The sequence below is a fragment of the Vanessa atalanta genome, chromosome 7 (genome assembly GCF_905147765.1).
Source record: "Vanessa atalanta chromosome 7, ilVanAtal1.2, whole genome shotgun sequence".
In the NCBI taxonomy this organism is placed as follows: Eukaryota; Metazoa; Arthropoda; class Insecta; order Lepidoptera; family Nymphalidae; genus Vanessa; species Vanessa atalanta.
The window spans coordinates 9,708,595-9,728,835 of record NC_061877.1 but is presented as its reverse complement, the minus strand read 5'-3'; the positions used below and the strand labels follow the sequence as shown (position 1 = coordinate 9,728,835).

At 31.7% G+C, this 20,241-nt stretch overlaps 1 protein-coding gene across 2 annotated transcripts; it reads right to left on the bottom strand.

The window, feature by feature from the left end:
- Positions 1-104: 104 nt before the first annotated feature.
- Positions 105-18,870, bottom strand: LOC125065142 (V-type proton ATPase 116 kDa subunit a 1). Of its 2 annotated transcripts, none has more exons than XM_047672607.1 (15): positions 18,800-18,870; positions 8,782-8,927; positions 5,024-5,200; positions 4,580-4,740; positions 4,228-4,408; positions 3,822-3,998; positions 3,530-3,742; positions 3,036-3,186; positions 2,573-2,946; positions 2,368-2,477; positions 2,156-2,283; positions 1,657-1,880; positions 1,192-1,423; positions 694-865; positions 105-319 (listed from the first exon to the last, which is right to left on the bottom strand). In XM_047672607.1, exons 2-15 carry the CDS (start codon positions 8,896-8,898, stop codon positions 223-225), a joined length of 2,514 nt encoding a protein of 837 aa, XP_047528563.1. In that variant the 5' UTR covers positions 8,899-8,927; positions 18,800-18,870; the 3' UTR covers positions 105-222. The 2 variants fall into 2 exon arrangements, with proteins under 2 accessions (XP_047528563.1, XP_047528562.1); XM_047672606.1 differs by lacking the exon at positions 18,800-18,870 and adding an exon at positions 18,516-18,594.
- Positions 18,871-20,241: the final 1,371 nt, after the last annotated feature.

Below are 20,241 nucleotides of genomic sequence, written 5' to 3'. Positions count from 1 at the left end.
TTTATTTTCAATTTCTCATATTAGATTTTATTTGATATATGTTGTATGAAACATGAGCATAGTATTATAATAATTTTTTTTTTTTAAATAAAAGCCAATTTTAACGGAATAATACTTTATTCAACATCTATTGTGACCTTTGCACCTATTTGCATACAAAATATATGCGAATACTGTAGCAATCTAATCTATATATTTAATTGACAATGTTTCATTTTAAATTTAATCATCGTTGTCCTCTTGTTCGAGGATCGTCTTAAAGCAGAAAGGTTGGAAAATGTAACCCAGACCAGAATAGAATTTGCTCATGAATTCCACCCTGAAACAAAAAGAAACAATAATATTAATAAATAGCCAAATAATAGCCACGCGTAGGCAACATTAAAGTGCACATGTGTATAGTGTGTACCACAGATATCCTCTGCTACTCTATGGGTAGGGAATGAGACTGAGGAACTTTTTTCCCTAACTCGTGCAGTACTAGGATGAAAATTCGACACAATAAAATAAGATTAAGCGAAGTTTTGAAGTGCCTAATTTATATTCACAAAATATCACAATCTTTCTTTAATAACGTCATAACCAAAAGTATGCTTAATAGGGATTTCTTTTCTATTACACGTAACAAACAGTCTATACAAAAAATATTATGTAATCATAAGAATACTATACCAAGTAATAAATTTCACGTACCAGTGCAAACGCAGTGTGTGTAAGAAAGCTGAGAGTCCTTCCATCATAACCAAGATGGCGAGGGTGAAGAGCGACCAGAATATGAACGCTACATACAGCTTGATGGCGCCTATGTAGTTGTGGTCCTGGAGACCGAACTTCAGTACCATGCTCCACAGCACTTCTGATAATTCTGTTGGAAAGCAGTCAGGCTCAGTTACTTACATTCAGATATATACACATTAATATATCATTTTATCGTTTGTGACGGTTAATTGGTACTATAATTAATATGAAGAGACTGGACATCAAGTCACCAGTTATTCTAGTTTGTAGTTCCCAGAATAAATTTAATTCAAATTGAACTTTTTCCTTTTCGAAAACTCCTTTTTGAAATTTTTAATATCAAAAATACTTCCTTATTTATATATATAGCCAGAAGTGCTTTAATTTTATGGCGAGTCGATAATTTCACAAAGAAACAGATAGATGGAATTAACATAATACTCGTGTATTTACCAGCGTGAGCAAGTGACAGAGCCCATAGACGCAGGTATGAGGCTGTGTGAGAGATGGTACTCAGCACGTATTCGATGGTGTGGATGGCTTGATGGATCATAATTTCGCTGAAAGGTTCGTCTTCGTGGTCGTGCCCACCGGACGATTTAGCTTCAGGCTTCGGCTGAGCGCTGATATCGGTTTGTTCCTGCATCTCAATGCCCTGGTTCACGTTACCGTTCGATTGTTCAGGCTGAAAGATTTTTAATATTTAAATTTCTGTCACAAATTTATTTTGCCAGTTTTGTTGAATTGGATTTAGCTTAATGTTTTTGTTAAGTAATGCCAACTAAGTTTTAATGTTATACGAATGTTGCATTCGCTTTTCAATTATATGAAATAATCTGTGCATTGTATGTATGTTTTCTTATTTCAATTGTTCCAAGTCTGATATTTTATATTAGTTAAACAAGAAAGTGTTCAAACCTTAGCATGGGTTTTCTTCTTACTAAGCAGTATGTACAGGGGTTTGCCAAACAACATGACAGGAATGCAGCAGAGGCCGACTAGCACAAAGACACGTTGAATGGTGCCTTGCCCTTCGAACATGAACTCCTTGCAGCCGCCCTCGGGCTCAGTTCTCGAGAACAACATCATGTTGATGAAAAGGATAAGGACAGAAGGCGCGCATCCTTGAGAATAGGCTATATCTGTGAACATTTAATGTTAGTATTAATCATTAAAATTGTTACAAAATTGCCTCGTTATTTTGGTACTTAACTTAAGCGGATTATTTATTTTATATTAGCGGATTAATCCCCAGCGGATTCAAGGTCGGACAATAAAATAAACTATGTTTATATATGAATTTGCCATTTCCAAATATCGACTAGAAGTTACATAAACATGTTACGACAAGGCAATTAAAAAGGTCGTTAAATTAAAAAAAATATATTGTGCAATTAAATCGTTTTTGATATCTCACCCTCTGAAAAAGTGCTGTAAGCGACCCATTTGTAGAACATCATGAATACCATGTACGCGAAGAGGAGACACAAGAATATAACTTGTGGGATAAACTCGAGGAAGATGGAGTAACGACGCTTGAAGAAACTGTTGATAACGAGAAATTTATACTCATTATATTAAATGTTCCAATTATACGAGTTGGTTGGATCAAATATTTCGACAACTTACTTGTAGTTAACGACACTCATGCATACGCCGAAGATCATGTGAGCTACGCCGAAGATAATTGAAAGTTTCATTTTGTAAGAGTTCAAGAAAATAATTTTGTTTTCGGCGCTCTAAAAGATAAAATATTTAAATTTAGTACATTTGTAATATGAATATATAACAAATTTACATTTATGTAATTATTTTTATAGTCTAAATCATTTACCTGCCAAATAGGATCAATACCGATAAAGTATGGGGTGTCAATATATGAATCTTTAGGATCCAGAGACAAAGCGGCATTTGCTTCAAGCGTTTCGTTATCATACGGGACAATCCAAGAGGTACCGAAAATGTTCATCGATTTCGAGAATATATCGTTGTAAACGAGACCGGTGTACATTGAAAAGCAGCCCATGAGTAAGATGATGTAGCGACCAGCGAAGAAAATGTTCCAAATTTCGTTATTAGATTTCTTTGCAGCGAGCGAAACTTCCTTAATAACCATCCAAGCTCCGAACATAGCCATGATCAAACCATGGCCCAAATCTCCGAACATCACGGCAAAGAGGAATGGGAAAGTAATTATGGTGTAGAGTGCTGGAAGGACAAAAAATCATTATATACAATATAATATTCGTTGAGTCGTCATAAAATGCCAACATTAATATTATGATATGTCTTCGTACCTGGATTACATTCCCTGTAAGAGGCAACACCGTAAGCGTCAATAAGGTTCTGGAAACCACGCGTGAATCGGTTGGTGCGGTTAAATGTTGGCGGCTCTTCGTCGCTTTCGATACAGTTCAGGAATGATGGAATGGAACTGCCACAGGCGTTCTGTAATTTAAAATGTTTTATTAATTAATTGAAATTATACAGAACATACACCAAGATTTTTATGTTGTTTAAAAATAATAGCATACCATTCTAATAGCCCATTTAAAGTAATTATTATTAATACTCCTGTTTAAAGCCCCAATTAAGCTTAAAGATTGTGCTAGGCGTGGGGACGACAATACCACAAGGGACCAGGATTAAACTTGTGCTTCCTTATATCATTAGACAGCCCGTAAACGATTGCGCTATTGACGCTTATATATACGCATATTAGCTATATGTGCAATGCCAATTTATTAGACATACTAAAAGCTGCTTATGAATTGGTATAAGATGTTCTTACGGATCCATCAGCTAGAGCTTTCTGCACGTTGGGTAGATCAGCAGTCGGTACCCAACATTCACCAATAAGACACTTCTTGGTGACGTCCATATTGAACAAGTTCAGTGTGTGGTAGATTGCTTTCATCTTGCGCACCATGATCGACCAACTGCCGAGTTCTTTGGCAACACTGACGAGTACGCGCTGTCTGTGGTCACGAGTTTGGTTCAGCACCTGTATTTGGGCAATTAGTTTATAAATGTTTGCCTATACTTTAAACAAAAATAATTCAAGCAGATTTTAAGTGGCTTACCATATTAAGATCTTCAAGACGAGTTCTAACTCCTTTCACCATATCCAATCGTTCCGCATTGGATGGTGGGCAAGGATATAATGATGCATGGAAACCAGAGCACACTTTCTTGATGCGGGACTTGAGTTGTTCTCCTTGGAAGAATGCCACGAACACTGTCTTGTAAATTTCATTGCCCTAAAATGTTACACAATAAAGAACTTCAAAAATATGAAGGCCGTATGATCTCTGCTAAATTTAATGTAATAAAAATAATATAATAATAGTAATGACGAACGGCAAAACAGTTGATTAATCCAAATAATTGATGGAATTAAAAATACTTATACTACCAACTCATTTATAATTCTGGAAATTGATTGTATCATGATTGTATATTCGATAATTAATTTCGACAACAACCCACCGTGTTGGGATCTTCAAGCGGTTTGTCGAGTTCAGCGCGACGGAGGAAGACATTGCCTCTCGAGATGCGCCACAACATGCGCTCGAAGGCCGGCACGCGCTCGCGCTGCACCACGCCGGCTACGAAGCCGAGGCGGCCGCGCGTGGCGGCCTGCTGACCGGTCTCGTCGGATATCAGTGATCTGTTGAATTAACCATGTTTTTAGGAAATGATTTACTAATTTTGTTTATTGATTTTATAATTAAACACTAGTGAGACAGTGTAATTAGATATATAATTTATTATTTTCTATGGTTGGTAACATATTGAGAAACAACAATAAGTAAATAATTTAGTATACATTTTTACTTACTTTGTAAGCGAATCCATTCCGATTTCTTCTTGAGCAGCGAAGAAAGCTTCGGTCTTTTCCAAGACATGTTTAAGCTCGGTCAATTCTAAGTAATTCTGTTTCAAATTGATGGCGTTGTGCGACAATTCAAGAATTTCATTTTCTGTCTTTTCCAAGTGCGCCTATAAAAAAATATCATTAATACTTACACTTATTATAACATCTTTATTTCTTTTTCTTACGTTTCTTTTAAATTAATGTGCATTACACTTAAGAAAAAACAAAATATTAATATTTGAAAACGAAAATAAGAGAATATAATTCTCGTTTGCCGTAATTCTTACGTCTTTAGGGAATTACTAATAATTGCTGTAAGTAAAGTATACTCTAGGAAATCAATATTATAAATTTCATGCCAAACAAACAGCAATTTTTTTATTTAAACAAAATTATATATTTTCTCACTTCAAGATCAATGATCTCCCGAGGGTTGGGCGCTCGCGGCATATCCTTGACTGCTGGAACATGCACCTTGTCCTTATGCACCTCCACCTCGATGTAACGCAATTTGCGTTCCATCTCATCACAACGACGCACCTCGTTGACGAACTTGCGTTGGAACGCATTTACGTCGGGATTTAACTGAAATTAGAACAAATATGTTTAGCGATTAATTCTTATTCTAAGTAAAGAAAGTATAGCTGAAACAATAGACATTTTATTTGTTAAATTTACATTCGGGATCAGTGCTATACGCTTAATTTATAGTATAGGTAAAATTACTATACGAAATTCTAAGTGTCTACTTGAATAAACTAGAGTTTGATTATGATTTATTTTGATTAGTTATGTACTTGTCATTAATTTCTATAGCAGTTAGTTTGTATGTAATTTTTTAGAGTTTCAACATTAATTCCAATTGATTCCAATTGGTATAAATGGACAATAGCAAATCAAGCCCAGTTACCTCTTGATGTACGGTAAGAAATTTATTAGTTTAATAATTCGTTTGCTATAAAAACGACTTTTTTTTCGTCTCGTTCTTATTCAAGTGTCTAAATTATTATTATTATGCTAAGTGATATACTTAGTATAATATTTAATTTTTAATGGAATTTATATACATATATAGGTAAATTTTTAATCACTTTTTTAGGTTGAGAGACTAAGGTCAATACAAAATTTAGTCAATTATTCATAGACAATGAGGTTTAGACATAAATATTTTAATTATTTGATATATTCCTTACAGCATAAATTGCGATATTTTCAATTATACTAAATAATTGTATTATTTAGTAATAAGTTAATAATAGTTAATAAGTGTAATTATTTGTATTCTAAAAACAAGTAACCTGCATTAGTTGAATAAGTACATTTAGTTCGCGCATCGCTTTTACTGCGGAGGAATTTATTTGATCATTTACGTTGCATTTTTGCTCGGTCCAGTGGATCCCGTTTGTCCAGGGTCAACAACTTGGCTGCTTTTGAACCGAACGTTGGGATGTGCTTATAAATATTAGCACAAGGCAAGCCAGACGCAACAGATATAAACCTTCATTGCACGTATAAGTCGAATTAATGGGTTTGACGATTTTGTCACAGATTTCTTTTACTAGATAGTAAATCAATATTGACTTTTTAATTTTTTAATTTACTCTATAAAGAAAATAGTACATTCACGACTCACGTGACTGTTCATAAGAATAATTTATTGTCATTCGTATAGACAATTTATTGACGAAACTCTCCATTGGAGTCTTAATCGAATTATTTTATTACAAGCTAAGCAATACAACTATCGTTAATCTCCAGCTCACTGAAGATAAAACATTTTTTCTTTATACGAAGAGTATTCAAACCCTATATCTATATATTTGTAATCATTTTACTTGTAATACTTATTTCATATAATCAATAATATGAGTACGTATATTTGGCGTAAAAACCTATAAATCTTGGTTATAAGTTAAAATGTATAACTAAATCAAACTAGATTAAACTTTTAAAAAAGCTACATCCAGTTTCACTTAAACACCATTAATTTTCCATACATTTTCTTCGTTTCACGTACAGGTAACGTACATTGTAGGTACATAATAAATAAAACTATAAAACATTCACTGTCGTTGGCAGGTTTATTATAACCCGTTTTATGTTGAAAGAAAAATATTTTCAATATTTAATCGTGTAACTAAAACACATAAGGTTATTTTATAAATCAATGTAAACTGCGTTACAAATAACGTGAACTTGATCGATCTGTCACGTAAAATTAAAGGCTAACTAGTTGCAAGTTCGGCTGTCTCCCGAAGGCAGCTGGCAAGGTAAACTTCTATTTGCTATTTCGTGTCTACCTGTTGTTGTTTTGTGACATAAGTGATTTAGCAAGTAATACACACAAAATAACCTAAGGAGGTTTTATTTAAGTTTCTGAAACATTATTTAAAGTAAAATTAATTAATTATACTCAAATCTGAATGCTCATTAGCTGATTACAGCCGATGCAACAATCGGCGACCAATGAGAACAAATTTTCAGATTTAAACCAAAATGATGAATCGGAGTTTGACTAAGGTTTTCTAGTCTCGTACATATTTGTAATTGATATGACACCATTCAATTCTCTATGTATACTATCATGTTATTAAATAGCACAATTATACCGATGTATACCAAGTAAGACACTTGACCTATAAAGCACAAACATTAGAAGTAAAATCACTTAAGAATAGAGGATAATAAAACAATAGATTTGCTAAGTAACTTGACGTAAGGATGCGTTTGTTTCAACATGGCTTTGAACTAGAACAAGTGTGCACTCGTACTTAAACTCATAAACTATTTACGAGTGTTATAATTATTTAATTATCATGTTAGCGACGGCGTTTACATTCTTTTAAATAACATATATGTTATAACAAGTCGAGTATTTACAGAATACCTACTTAAGAAAATGTTACGTTTTTAAATAGTCAATAAATCAATATAAAAAAACCTTATATATATTTTTTACTTTTAAATTACAAATAACGTGATAACCTAAAAAATATACTTTTTTAATACTTTCTGGTTTTAGTCGCGATCATACTTTTTTTTATTACATCGTTGAACGACAGAATTTCAAGTTGCACCTTTTGTGGTCACGAGCTGTCTACGCAAATAAAATAAAACAGGTTGATCACCATTAAACATGGATAAAAACGAATATATAAAATACTAGCTGTTGCCCGCGGCTTTGCTCGAGTGGAAATTGGTTTAAATAAATAATTTAACAGACTAATCTAAAATATAACGTTATTTTAAAACCTCTTTGTAAACCACATTTGTGGTTCAACTTTCGTGGGCTAGATCCAGCAGACTGCTCATAAAGCTCACTCTCGAACAGGCTACTTAGAACTTTCCTTGCGAAAAACAGTCTTCTCTTAGGTCTACATTTTAAAGATTTGACCCTTTGGTTTATTAATTGGCAAAGCAGATTTTAAGTGCGAACTGTACTCTTTTGAACTTAAAAAGGTATTCTGAGGGTATCAAAGACATTCGTGGAATTTGCACTGTTTCTCATCCACCCATCATCATCATCCATCATTCAGTGATAGCTGTAGCCTGTATGACATTACGATGGAATGCTGTTCCTGTTAGTCTGGTTGCATATTTTTGGAGGTTTTAAATCCCTCAGTAATATTATTGGTACGTCAATCTTCTAACTTAGAAAATGACGGACTTCAAGGTTAACCTATATACAAAATTTCAACCTCTTTTTCAACCCTTAGAGGTAGAATATCCAGAAACGCTTAAATTCGTATCTACTTATTTTTAATCAGTATCCCAAAATAAAGTTTCATGTTTCTACCTAAAAAAATAATTGACTTCCATACTAATTTTCAACCGTTATTTCACCCCTTTAGGGGTAGAATATCTAGAAACGCTTAAATATTTATGTACTAATTTTTAATCAGTATCTCAAAAATAAAGTTGCATGTTTCTAACTTAAAAAATGACGGACTTCAAGACTTATTTCACCCCCTTAGGGGTTGAATTTCCAAAATTAATTTCTTAGTGTGTGTCTACTCAATAAAAGGATCTTACTCACCTTTCAACTAACCCTAACTTTAATAGTTTACGCTCGGCGATGATGAATCAGTCAAAGAGGACTTGTTATTTTAAATATACATAACATACCTTCATCGCGAAAGTTAAAAGACAAATAAAATAAAACTTACATCTCTAAACTGCACGGTACCCGCTTCGCCGAGCTCCGAGACAGACGTGTACGCCGCCTCTGGTTGTATGAAGAGCTGGCAGAGCGCCATCTCCTCGCTCCGGAACATTGCCCCCATCTTGGTGGTCTATATTGCCCCTTGTTCTTCTGAAAAGATAATTAATTCGTTTAGCCTCTTACAACTTCAGATTATATAGAGCGAAATATACGTTGAACCTTATCTCGCTAATCTTATCTTTAGAATTCCGTACGTCCAGTGAAAAAACAGAACCTTATTAGGATCTGTGTATCAGTACCAGCTCTTAAAATACACATATGAATGTGATACTTATATAGATTGATACTTATATAGATTTAGGTGACCAAATTGAATTCAAGAAATTCCGAATCACTGTAAGGTTCAATAGTATAAAATTTTAATTATTATATGTCGTTATTGTAGGGTTTTATTGTTTATATTATTTACAGGATAACCTCAATAAAAAAAAATGTAATGAAATTCACATTGCAATAGAAGTCCGACTACTTGTTTTTCAATCAAAAAACAACTAATAAATCACACGGCAGCGACGATATTATAGTTATTTAATAAAATACTAATTTAACTGAGTTTTATCAACTAGATTCTATTGAACGGAAAATCTATTTTGATTATATCATAATTTAATTGCATCAGTAGTAGTCATAAGAACATGAAATTATCACTTGTCACGTGAATCTAAATTTAAAGCACTAATCTTTAACGTATCTAAATTTTAAGCCACTAAAATCTTCTCTAGAACGCGCTGCATTTTACATATTTTTATATAAGTTTGATGCATATTGGTTTAGTAGTTACAGTTAGGTAATACAAAAAAAAAACATCTATATAGTGCAAGTCAATTTACTATAATGAAATTTCATTATATTAGTATTTCTATTATTAAAATACGGAACCGTTATAATTTAACATTAAGAATCGCTACATATGTATGTAAACGTTTGAGTTAATTCGAGAGATACTTATTCGTTCCGGATTTAAACAACAATGCGAAATTCATTGTATGTCGGTATAATTACAGGCACGTGAGATGTATGTTTATGAATGACCGCAAGACAAAGCTATTCAATTACCACAGATTACAAAAATAAAGATCAACTTCGTAACAATTAAATGCAGCTGATATAAAAACTTATTTGTAAGAACGATAAAAAGTTATAGCTTCATAACTGCGAGTGTACAAATAGGTCTTACAAAATAATTAATCATGAGTCATGTAAGTACATATGTAATATACTATGTTCCTAAATTATGTTTATTTTTAAATATATACAAATCAGTATTTAATACCGAATTATGGCAAGAATGCCAGTAGGTTTTCCCCGTTAAATCGCAAATCCGACTCATTGGGCGAAAACGTAAACCAATTTTCCTGTGACCAGTGAAAGAATAAGACGAGGTGTTACGGGATATATGAAACTTATTTCATTACATGTACATTTCTCCCTAGATTATCTTATTACCTTAAAATATATAAATCGAAACATCTATTGAAATAATAGTATAAATCCCTACATTATTGACCTTGTGTCGATATATTTGACATTTAGTAATAATTGTTCCAAGAAAACTTTTCAATCTAGCTATAACACCGGAATGGGGGCATGATTGTATCAAGTGGATCACCTTTCTACATGACAAGGTTAGAAATGATTGCTTCAGTTATTGTTATCGTTACGATCAATTGTTACTGAGGGCTGACGACTTGCAACGTCACACTAACGAGGTATTAGATCATTTTGTTTTTTAAATAGTACAAACCGTCATCAATCCTTAATTATTTAACTGTGTTATTTTAAAGCGCGAAGGATAATCTGTTTTCTCTGGATTAAAATTTCATTTTTCATTTTATTTGCGATTTAGCGAATTAATTTATGTCATTTATAAATTAATTATTTATTAAATCTAAATTTGAGCCGTCTACTAATTTAAGATTCCCTTAAAGCATTAAAACAAATTAATCATGTTTATGGCGTAATATAGCAATATTAATACTATATACTATTAAAATACTATAATATATCTATATACGCATTACGATATACTACTTAATTAATGAAAAATCAGGTATTTTAATCTAACGATTTGCGGCTTAAAAATGGTTCGTTAGAAAAACAGTAAATAAACACATAAGCGTAATGCGTAACGTCGTTCGATATACAAGTACCTACCGTTTTAGATTATTAGACGATTTCCAAGAAAAACTCATTTAAACACAAAGATCTTTTTAATTATATATTCAAAAGAATACATGAAAGGTACTAAGTACCTAATACAAAACAAACACATATAGTACAAAGTGACTACGATTATGAGTGGCGTAATTTCACGCTTAAATGGGTTTTTTAAAATGCATAATTATTTTAAAACAGTAATAAGTAAGTATCGTTAAAATACTTTGAAACTTTTGTTACGAATATTTTTTCATGAAAGAAGATACATTTTAATAAGGTATTAGCATATAAGTCATTCATTATGTTTGTTTAAATTTCCGGCACGCAAAAAAATGTCCATCGTAATAAAACGCAACAGTGAACAATGTAGTTTTTGCAGCTATTACACGATTATGACGCCTGTACCCATTGAAGCAGGAATTATATCATGACCAGCGGAAGGCCAATGGCAAAGTTTTTGTGACAGTTTTTTTTGTAAACAATTGTGGAGACAAATAACATCAAGGTTTTTAATGATCTTCTGACTCCAGTCGTACGAAACGAAACGCACCGAAATAATAATAACAGTTTGTTTTTTTTGGCCTTTACTAATTTCTCGATGACTTTTACGATGCTTACTTGTTTGTTTTGTGTTTATCTTCACGTAAACATACTGGCTTTCCAGGAAATATTCCAATAAAATGATCGTGCGTCTGAATAAAATTGCGCAGTATCTGTAGTGGAGATTATTTAACAAAATTGTCTTGTCTTCAGGTGCAATTAGTTGAAGCTATATTCGAAGCACGTATGATGCGTGTAAGAATTTCGAAACATTGTTCGCGGTATCTGTATAAAAAGTACCGGATGCGATTTAAGCTCTTGAAATAAACATCTCACAGGATAAATTTCCTTGAGTCTATTATAACTAACGATTTATACGTCGGTAAATTATTTGCAGACCGAATTTTGACGAGAAACAATGTAGTCTGGTTTATATATGAATTGTTTTCATAGTCTAAATAATAATGCGAAATTGTGAAATTTTCATCCTACTCTTAGAAATACAAAAGGAACATTACTAACGATGTAACACTAATTAGAAGCGTCTCAAACACATTGTTTAAATGTCATCATGGAACAGGTCTTGGAGGCAAAGGAAGCTCATTTAAATTCCAAATCACGCAATCAAAAAATCATTGTTAACGTTCTTAGTGTTGTTGGAAACAAAAAATGACCTTCAAAATTCTTACAAATACCGTATCTATACTAATATTATAAATACGAAGGTAACTCTATTTGTATGTCTATATGTTGCTCTTTCGCGGCCAAACCAAAGAACCGAATTTAATGTAAATTGTATGGAGCAAATTTGAATTTCAAGGAAGGACATGGGCTACTTTTTTGTGCCTAACATCAAAATCAAAATATTTTATTATTTAAATTCGTTCATAAAAGCACTTTTAAATCGTCAAGTCACAGTGTTGAATTGAATTTAAACCTACCTGATGACCAATCCCCAAAACTCGAGCGAAGCTGCGGGCGTAAAACTATTATTAAGTACATAAGTATATTATTTCCATGAAACGGAAAATCTAGAAACCAAGAACAAAATCAATATCATTGATGGAAAAAGATACAGCAGCAATTATATCAGAGTTTTTTTAATTTACACATTGTTGGTTTCAATTATTCTAGAAACAGAGTTACGATAATCACTTAGAATCGCATATCAAGGCAGAAAATAATTATAAGTTATCTATGCCACTAACATGTTTTATTCATTAAAATGTATGTTAAAATAAAATAGTCTTTATTATGGATCACTTGGTGGTATGGCTTTGAGCAAGCCCGTATCTTAGGTACATTACATAGGTATTCTACCACCAAACAGCAAAATACTTAGTATAGTCGTGGTTTGGTTTGAAGGGTGAGTGAACCCGAGTAATTATAGACGCAAAGGATATAATATCTTAGTTCCCGAGATTAGATGTAAGGAATTATTATTGTTTGTTGCAGCACCAACCACCCGATGTTGAGGTACTCGACCGCCTAGCTATTAAAAAAAAATAGACAACTGGACTTTTGTTTAAGCATGGCAGACATCTAATGACAAATAACTAGAATTTTTTAAACAAAATAAATAAGTTTCAATAAAAACCCTTTAAAATGTAATGAACAGAGGGATGAACTTAATTTAAATTAACTTTTTTTTAAATAAAATAGTATAAAACAATTCCGCCGTCCGTTTGTTGCGCACACCTCCAGGTTAAATTTTACTATCGGCGTGCATTAACATGTGTGCGTGAGTCGTATCTACAAGATGTCATAGTGTGTGTTAGACGACGAGTAAAGACTGCAAAAATATACGAATTCGACTTATAATTATTTGTTATATGGCTAATGCTGACTTAGCCATTAGACACTTTTATTTTTTAGTTGAAATTAATAAATAATACAAAACTTTTTATTAACATTCTGTAAAATGTCGACATATTATATTTTAAAAAAAATTTAAAATTGTTTGCGATGTTTCGCCTCTGGCCAACCAGAGGTAACGTTAAAAGAAAATATATTTATAATATATTAAGGCCTACAACATGCCGTAGTTGTGACATATTATTTTAAAAGTCATACACATATGTTCCATGAAGGTCGTCATGAACGCGTTTCCGGTATTTCGTTTTCCCTCTTCCGATATTGTGACCTTTAAACTGATATCTGATGTATTTATCCGTTCATTGGATAAGGACTTTTTCTTTTTTTTTTGCAATCGTTTAATTCTCTTGTTTAATAATGATCAGCTAGATATGAAAAAATAAATCCGTCGAACAACATTACCGCAATTTCAAAATCAGGAACGAACGGTTTCATACTTGTAATATACTTGCTCTAGTTTTCTCTGTTTATACAACTCGAGATTAAAAATTGTTATTAATATAAAATATACTTCAGATAATTTATAACAGTGAGCAGGTAATAATAACGATGAACAAAGCTATCGATAAACAAATTGTGTATTCTTGTAAAGTCACTAAATATAGTCCGCAGGCCGTCAGGTATTAGACGATGACGACATATTAATGGTCCAATGGTAACTCGGCTATTAGTACTGAACTGATTTATCACAAATCATACGTTTGAAGCTTCAAAATTTCAAAATTAACAGTAGCTTAAATAACTCATTTAGAATAAATATGTTTATTGATTGAATAGCGTATCCTATACAGTTTTTTTTTTTTAGTTTTAAATGACAATATTTTGTTTATAGTTATTCTAATTTTTTTAAATGACTCGATGGTATTTAATATAAGGCTGCAGATAAATAGCCCCTGGGCTTGGTTTGGGTTAAAAAAATTAACGTTTTTTTTATTTGTTGAATTTTTCAAATGTTAAAGTCAAATGGTGAAAATTCTTCACAAGCCATTCCTGAAGATTTATGTTAACAGTACTTCTTATAAATAAATATAAAAAAATGTATACAGCATAATTTCGTTCAAATTTAGGACGTATAGCGATTTATACTAGAATTGTAGATATACATATATTAGTGTGTGAGTGTGGGTACAAAATATGAAACGTCCGAGTTGCAATAGTGACGAGTAAGCTGACACTAATTTACACACAGTACATTAGAAACAAACTGATACAATTAATATAATCCAATAGCTATGATTGTTAAAATTATGAAATTAATTTATTTATTTATATATATATATAATACCATACATATTTTATACTGATTTTAAAATATTACTACTAAGTTATTAATTTGGACTCTTTCGTTTATTTTATGTAGAATTATTTAAAAAAATATATATTTAAGTAATATTGACTGCATTTATCGAAGTTATTCGAGATCAGCCCAAAGGCTCAGATCTCGGAATCTCTCTCGGAATGTGTACCTACTTTATTTTAAGAGTCATAGTCTATTAATTTTTTTTAATTACGTGTTGGCACTTTCACACTATGTCTATATTTCTACGTATGCTCTTATGTACACAAAATACATCGAATACAAAACATATTATTACATGTGTAATATGGATACAGCTTTGCACTGATATAGAACATACGGCGACTTTGTAAACATAGTAAAATTACTAATAGTTAAACTAACATAATTTGAGTTGGAAGCAGTATGAAATGTAATAACCCAAATTATATAAAATGACTGACTGACTATAGAAATATAATATAATTTATACATTAGACATCTGCAAAGACTTTAATAAAAGTTATCGAATGTAAATTCTACTCTATGAAATAGTTCGTGTAAAGAATGTCTAATTATTATCAATCCGAGCCTTAGCTAAATATTTGTTTTGAACATTAGTCACAGCTGTTCGCCGCCATGCCTTTAATCGACCGATAATTACATTCGCGACGTCAATAGAAATAGGTAACTTTAAAATAGGCACTATGCACTTTAAAATCATTTAATAACATAATCATTTAGGTAATAACATTGCAGCGTTCACTTTTAGTGCAAAATACTTATAATTAAATAGACGCATGTAAGTTCGAGTAATTAATTAAATATTTTGATTAAAAAATAAAATATACATGAATTTATAAAATTAACTAAAAGTGGATAGGTACAGTGAAAGTAAAATTATATGTATTTTAGGTTTTTATTTAAATAAAAATATGATGTAACGTCTCGCATAAATTGTTTGTTTGTATTTTACGTTCTGAGAAAGATAAAAAATGTAAATGTAGCCGTAATATAAGTTGGATCAAATATCTAAGCACCTCGCAACCGTCAACCGTACAATATAATAATAGTTCATACTTGTGTTTAATATTTTATAAAAATACTAAAGATGACAAAACCGGTCTTTGTGAACCTTAGATCATATGAAAAGAAAAAGCAGCCGGTCGGATTGCGTCGGATTCGCGTGATCACTATATAATATGAAACAAGGTCCCTCCGCCGCGTCTGTCTAAATGCGTTTTTTTTTCTTCTCTGCTTGTCAACCGATTTTCTTTCTTATAGTAGGTACAGACAAGACATGCAAATTCTTAAATATTTTTCTCAAAATTTCAATGATTCATAAGGTTGAATTTCGACCTGAGCGAACATTATTTACAGATAAAACTTGCACCGACGTTTGACATAACATAACTTGGTTATCTCTAAAGGTATTTCTGAAACAGAATAATATATGGCAATGTTTGAATGAAATGAATTGTGGATATAATACAATTTAGCGTGATGCGATTACGTAATGCCTTATTGGTAGTTATATAAAGATCGCCTATGTACCATAAATATTAGGTCATCATCCATTAAGTACATCAGTTTTTTATAATTTAAAGATAATGTAAAAAAGCAACGGAAATCCCGTAACTGTAAAATATTTCAATATTTTATCTGTATCAAATATGTAACATTTACTAATCGTTTTTGGATTTATATCGCAATGAAATGTATGAAAATAAGCCGATTGACATTTTTCAAAGCGATTTAGATTTTTTGAAGACTTTATAGCTTTAATCATAGTTTACATTGTCTATGTATACCATTAATCTTACATTGCTTTCATTACTTTAATGGTTTCTTGTGCCGTTGAAAATTTTTATGCATGATGACCAAATCATTCGTTATATTACAATACATTGGAAGTATAAAGTATACCTAAGATATATGTTATGGCCCTTGTCATATGAAATCTAATATGTCCTTTTCTCGATTCAGTATTCGACCACCAAATCGGTGAATCTATCAAGGCCATTAGGGTCACGCCAGTAGTATTCACAATTCGGATAAAATAGATATTCAAATATACATTACAACTAGTTCGTACTGGCAGAGGGCCCTTGATCATGGCGTTATTATAAAACAACTATCTTTGCATTCCGGCTTGGCAATACGAACTATTTGAGTCATATACCGCTAGCATAGGAATTTTTTACTACCAGTGTTCATTTTATCTATTTAAAAAAAGCCCTTATGTAACTTAATATCAGTTTATCGATAAGAATGTCTTAAACAAACTTCGTTATTACTGTAAACGTGCTGCTCCTCTGCCGATAAAACTTATCTATCTTCAATGAGACATTTTAAAGTAATGTCAGATAACATGACATGAAGATGAATTACCTTTTTTATTTAAGATAAATTTGATGATATCAACTGTGTTGCTCTCTTACAAATTCAAATTTACATATAGAAACCTATATGTATATTAATAGGTCTATTTCTATTAATACTTTTGTCATAACTGACTGTGACTATGAGTCGATACATTAATTTACTTAAAACTTTTCTCACTGGAATTAAATAATTCAAAGAGTTCTAAAGATATTAAGTCTTGCTTGTCTTAATGCGATTACGCGACATCAGTTAAACAAAATGACTCTGAAATGTCTTTTATAATAGATACTAAAATATACCAAACTAATTTGCAACATTTAAAAATGTATAATTACTGTGTTTGACATATAACTAATTTTTTTTTCGAGGGATTTATTTATTTTCGTCATAGTTAGTACGCGTCGTGATGAAATAATTTGTTTCGATCACGATTTTAGTATGTTATATGTGGTGAGCACTTAACATGACCATACAAATATATGAGAATGATATTATGGTAATTTTAGTTATAATTCCAGCTTTTTTACATTTTAGTACAAAGCCAAACTTTACTTTAGGCTAGTATATTTCTAGTAGTTACATAACTTTTAATTTTGGTTTTACTCCTCTTGCTTTTATAGTTTTAAGGGACAGGTCCCAGTTTTTCCATACAACAAAATTAGTTACATATCTGAACTTTCTTCATAGGCGAATTTAAGTCATTGGATTAGTGAGTATATTTCTAGTTAACTACTTGTACAGAGCAACGGGGAACGACGGCCATATGGGGCCTACTAGGGTGATCATCAAGAACAATAGACAGACCAAAATTAATACACGTAATGCCAACATAAATATTTGCCACGAGAATTGAAGCCGTTACAACCTGCATAAAAGACAGGTCACCCTGCAACTGCGCCAGAAGGTCGGCAACTCGTTTAGATTATCATCACTGTGAAACTACTCAATTTGCAAATATTTAAATAAATTATATTAAATAAAAGAAACTTTAATATTTTATTTATAATTATTTAAAATTCAAAGCCATCGCTCAGAATGATAATGAGAAGAATAGATATTTTTAAACATGAAACGACAATAATGTCATAATGCTAATATTATTCATTAGCTTTATAATTTACTAATACTGCAAGTGCAGCGTTGTTTTAATAAGAAAATAACACAATAAACAACCTACCTATTTATACAATAAAATTTCTATAAGTATTAGAAGATATACGGGCAATATATTCGTACAATTAAAAAAAAAAATACATTGTAAATTCCTGATAGAAAGCATAAAGTCGACTGATAGGAAACAAGAATTCACGTATCATTAGCTCGTATTGTTAATTACAATGAAATTGATTTTATATTATATTAGCAACAATTCAAGCCTTAGCCAATAATTTGTTATTAGGACATTGTAATTGTTATTAGTATAAAAAATATATTTATTAACGCACCAGTTATCGTGTTTTGAACGCCAGAATAAGACCACAGCACACGTTTAACGCGACGGTCGCGCGAGAACAAACTGAATAAAATTGTCGCTGATGTTGGTGCCCCCGAGCATGTGACCGAGTCAGTAACTTCATGATGTGATCATTACATTAATTTTCTCATTGATGGTACAAATCACTAAGTTTTTTTATTGATTTAAATAATTGTTTTGACTTGATTTATCACGCAAAATTTATTAAAAAATCTGGTTAAAGTAAATTTATTTCATTTCTATAATAATACTTACATTTCAAACAGAAGAGAAATGTTTGGCAGGTGATCCACATGAATAATCGTGTTTTACCTATTCGCGAGTAGACATCAGCTGATAAGGAAGAAGATAGAAGAGATATATCTCGTGATCGAGCTGTTAGGTTGGTAGCACTGCGTAACTCCTGCGCAGCCTCCGTGACCTCGAGGACCGATTGTGTAAACAACAGCGTACATTGCTGCGTCGATATTACCATGCATTCTATGCGTTTACCTGTTCATAAAATAGCTTTAGGTTATGTGCCACTTTACTTTCGTAATTTATATCACTTCAACAGTTACTAATGTTTTTTTTTTAATAATATTTTATTATATTGGCAAAAAAGGAACCTTCCTTCGATAGGTTTTATGCTTTTAGAATATTCAGCGATGCATTCCAATTTTGAAAATTATTTCAAAATTGGAATGGATAGTTTCCATATTATAAGATGCTACTGAATTTTCAAATACTTAAATAATTTGCTTATACAATTCATTTGGTGCTCGACGGCAACGAAAATCATTGTTAGTTAGATTTTTATCATTATATCGCTATTGTTCATATTGTATTGTTTTTAATTGAAGAATTTAATGCTTCAAAAGTAACGTAATATATTTTTCACTATGGAAATCGGTGAAAAATTGTTAATTGTTTTTATTTTTAAATAACAAATAATAGAAAAAATAAATTTTATGTTCTCCTATAAATTGCACTGATTTTATGACTTTTTAGAATATCGATAAGTATATAGATTCACATATCCAGCAACTTGAATCAACGATGGACTTGAATAAGGATTTGCCCAACAGTGGGAGCTCCACAGGCTACCTTACCCTCTATATTAGCGTTAAATATTTATGTTACTATTGCAAAAGACCAAAAGAAATGCGTCGCTAGACGTAATGTATATTATTGGGCTATTGAGGCTTCAAATTTATTTATTTCTACTTTGTTACGACTAGCGATATTATTGGCCTATCGACATCTAATCCAATATTAATTTCGGGAAGAAACGAGTGAAAGGCATTAGTCAAAAAATTAAAATCAAGTGGCACTTCACGGCAAAACTGTTCTCACAAGCGTAGACTGTTGCAGGCAATTGTCACGGCTCTGCCAAGTATCCGCTCGATGCATTAGAGTCAGATCGCGGCAGACTCATAGGTGTTGATAAACTTTATTAAAACGATGCCTTTGGGAAAAAATGCTCGGTTTAAAACTACTCAGTTAACTCGGACATGTAAAATAGGTAACACACCTTTCAGGTATAATTTGTGAGCCTCGAATAAAAGGTGTTCATTTTTTATGCAAGCCCGTCCCAATATTTTTTTACATCGTCGATAAAAGGAGAAAGATCTTAGAATTAATTACATTCAAGTCATAAACATTTGCGAGTCTAAATATTGACAAAAATACATAGAAACAAATTGTCTTTCTACCTA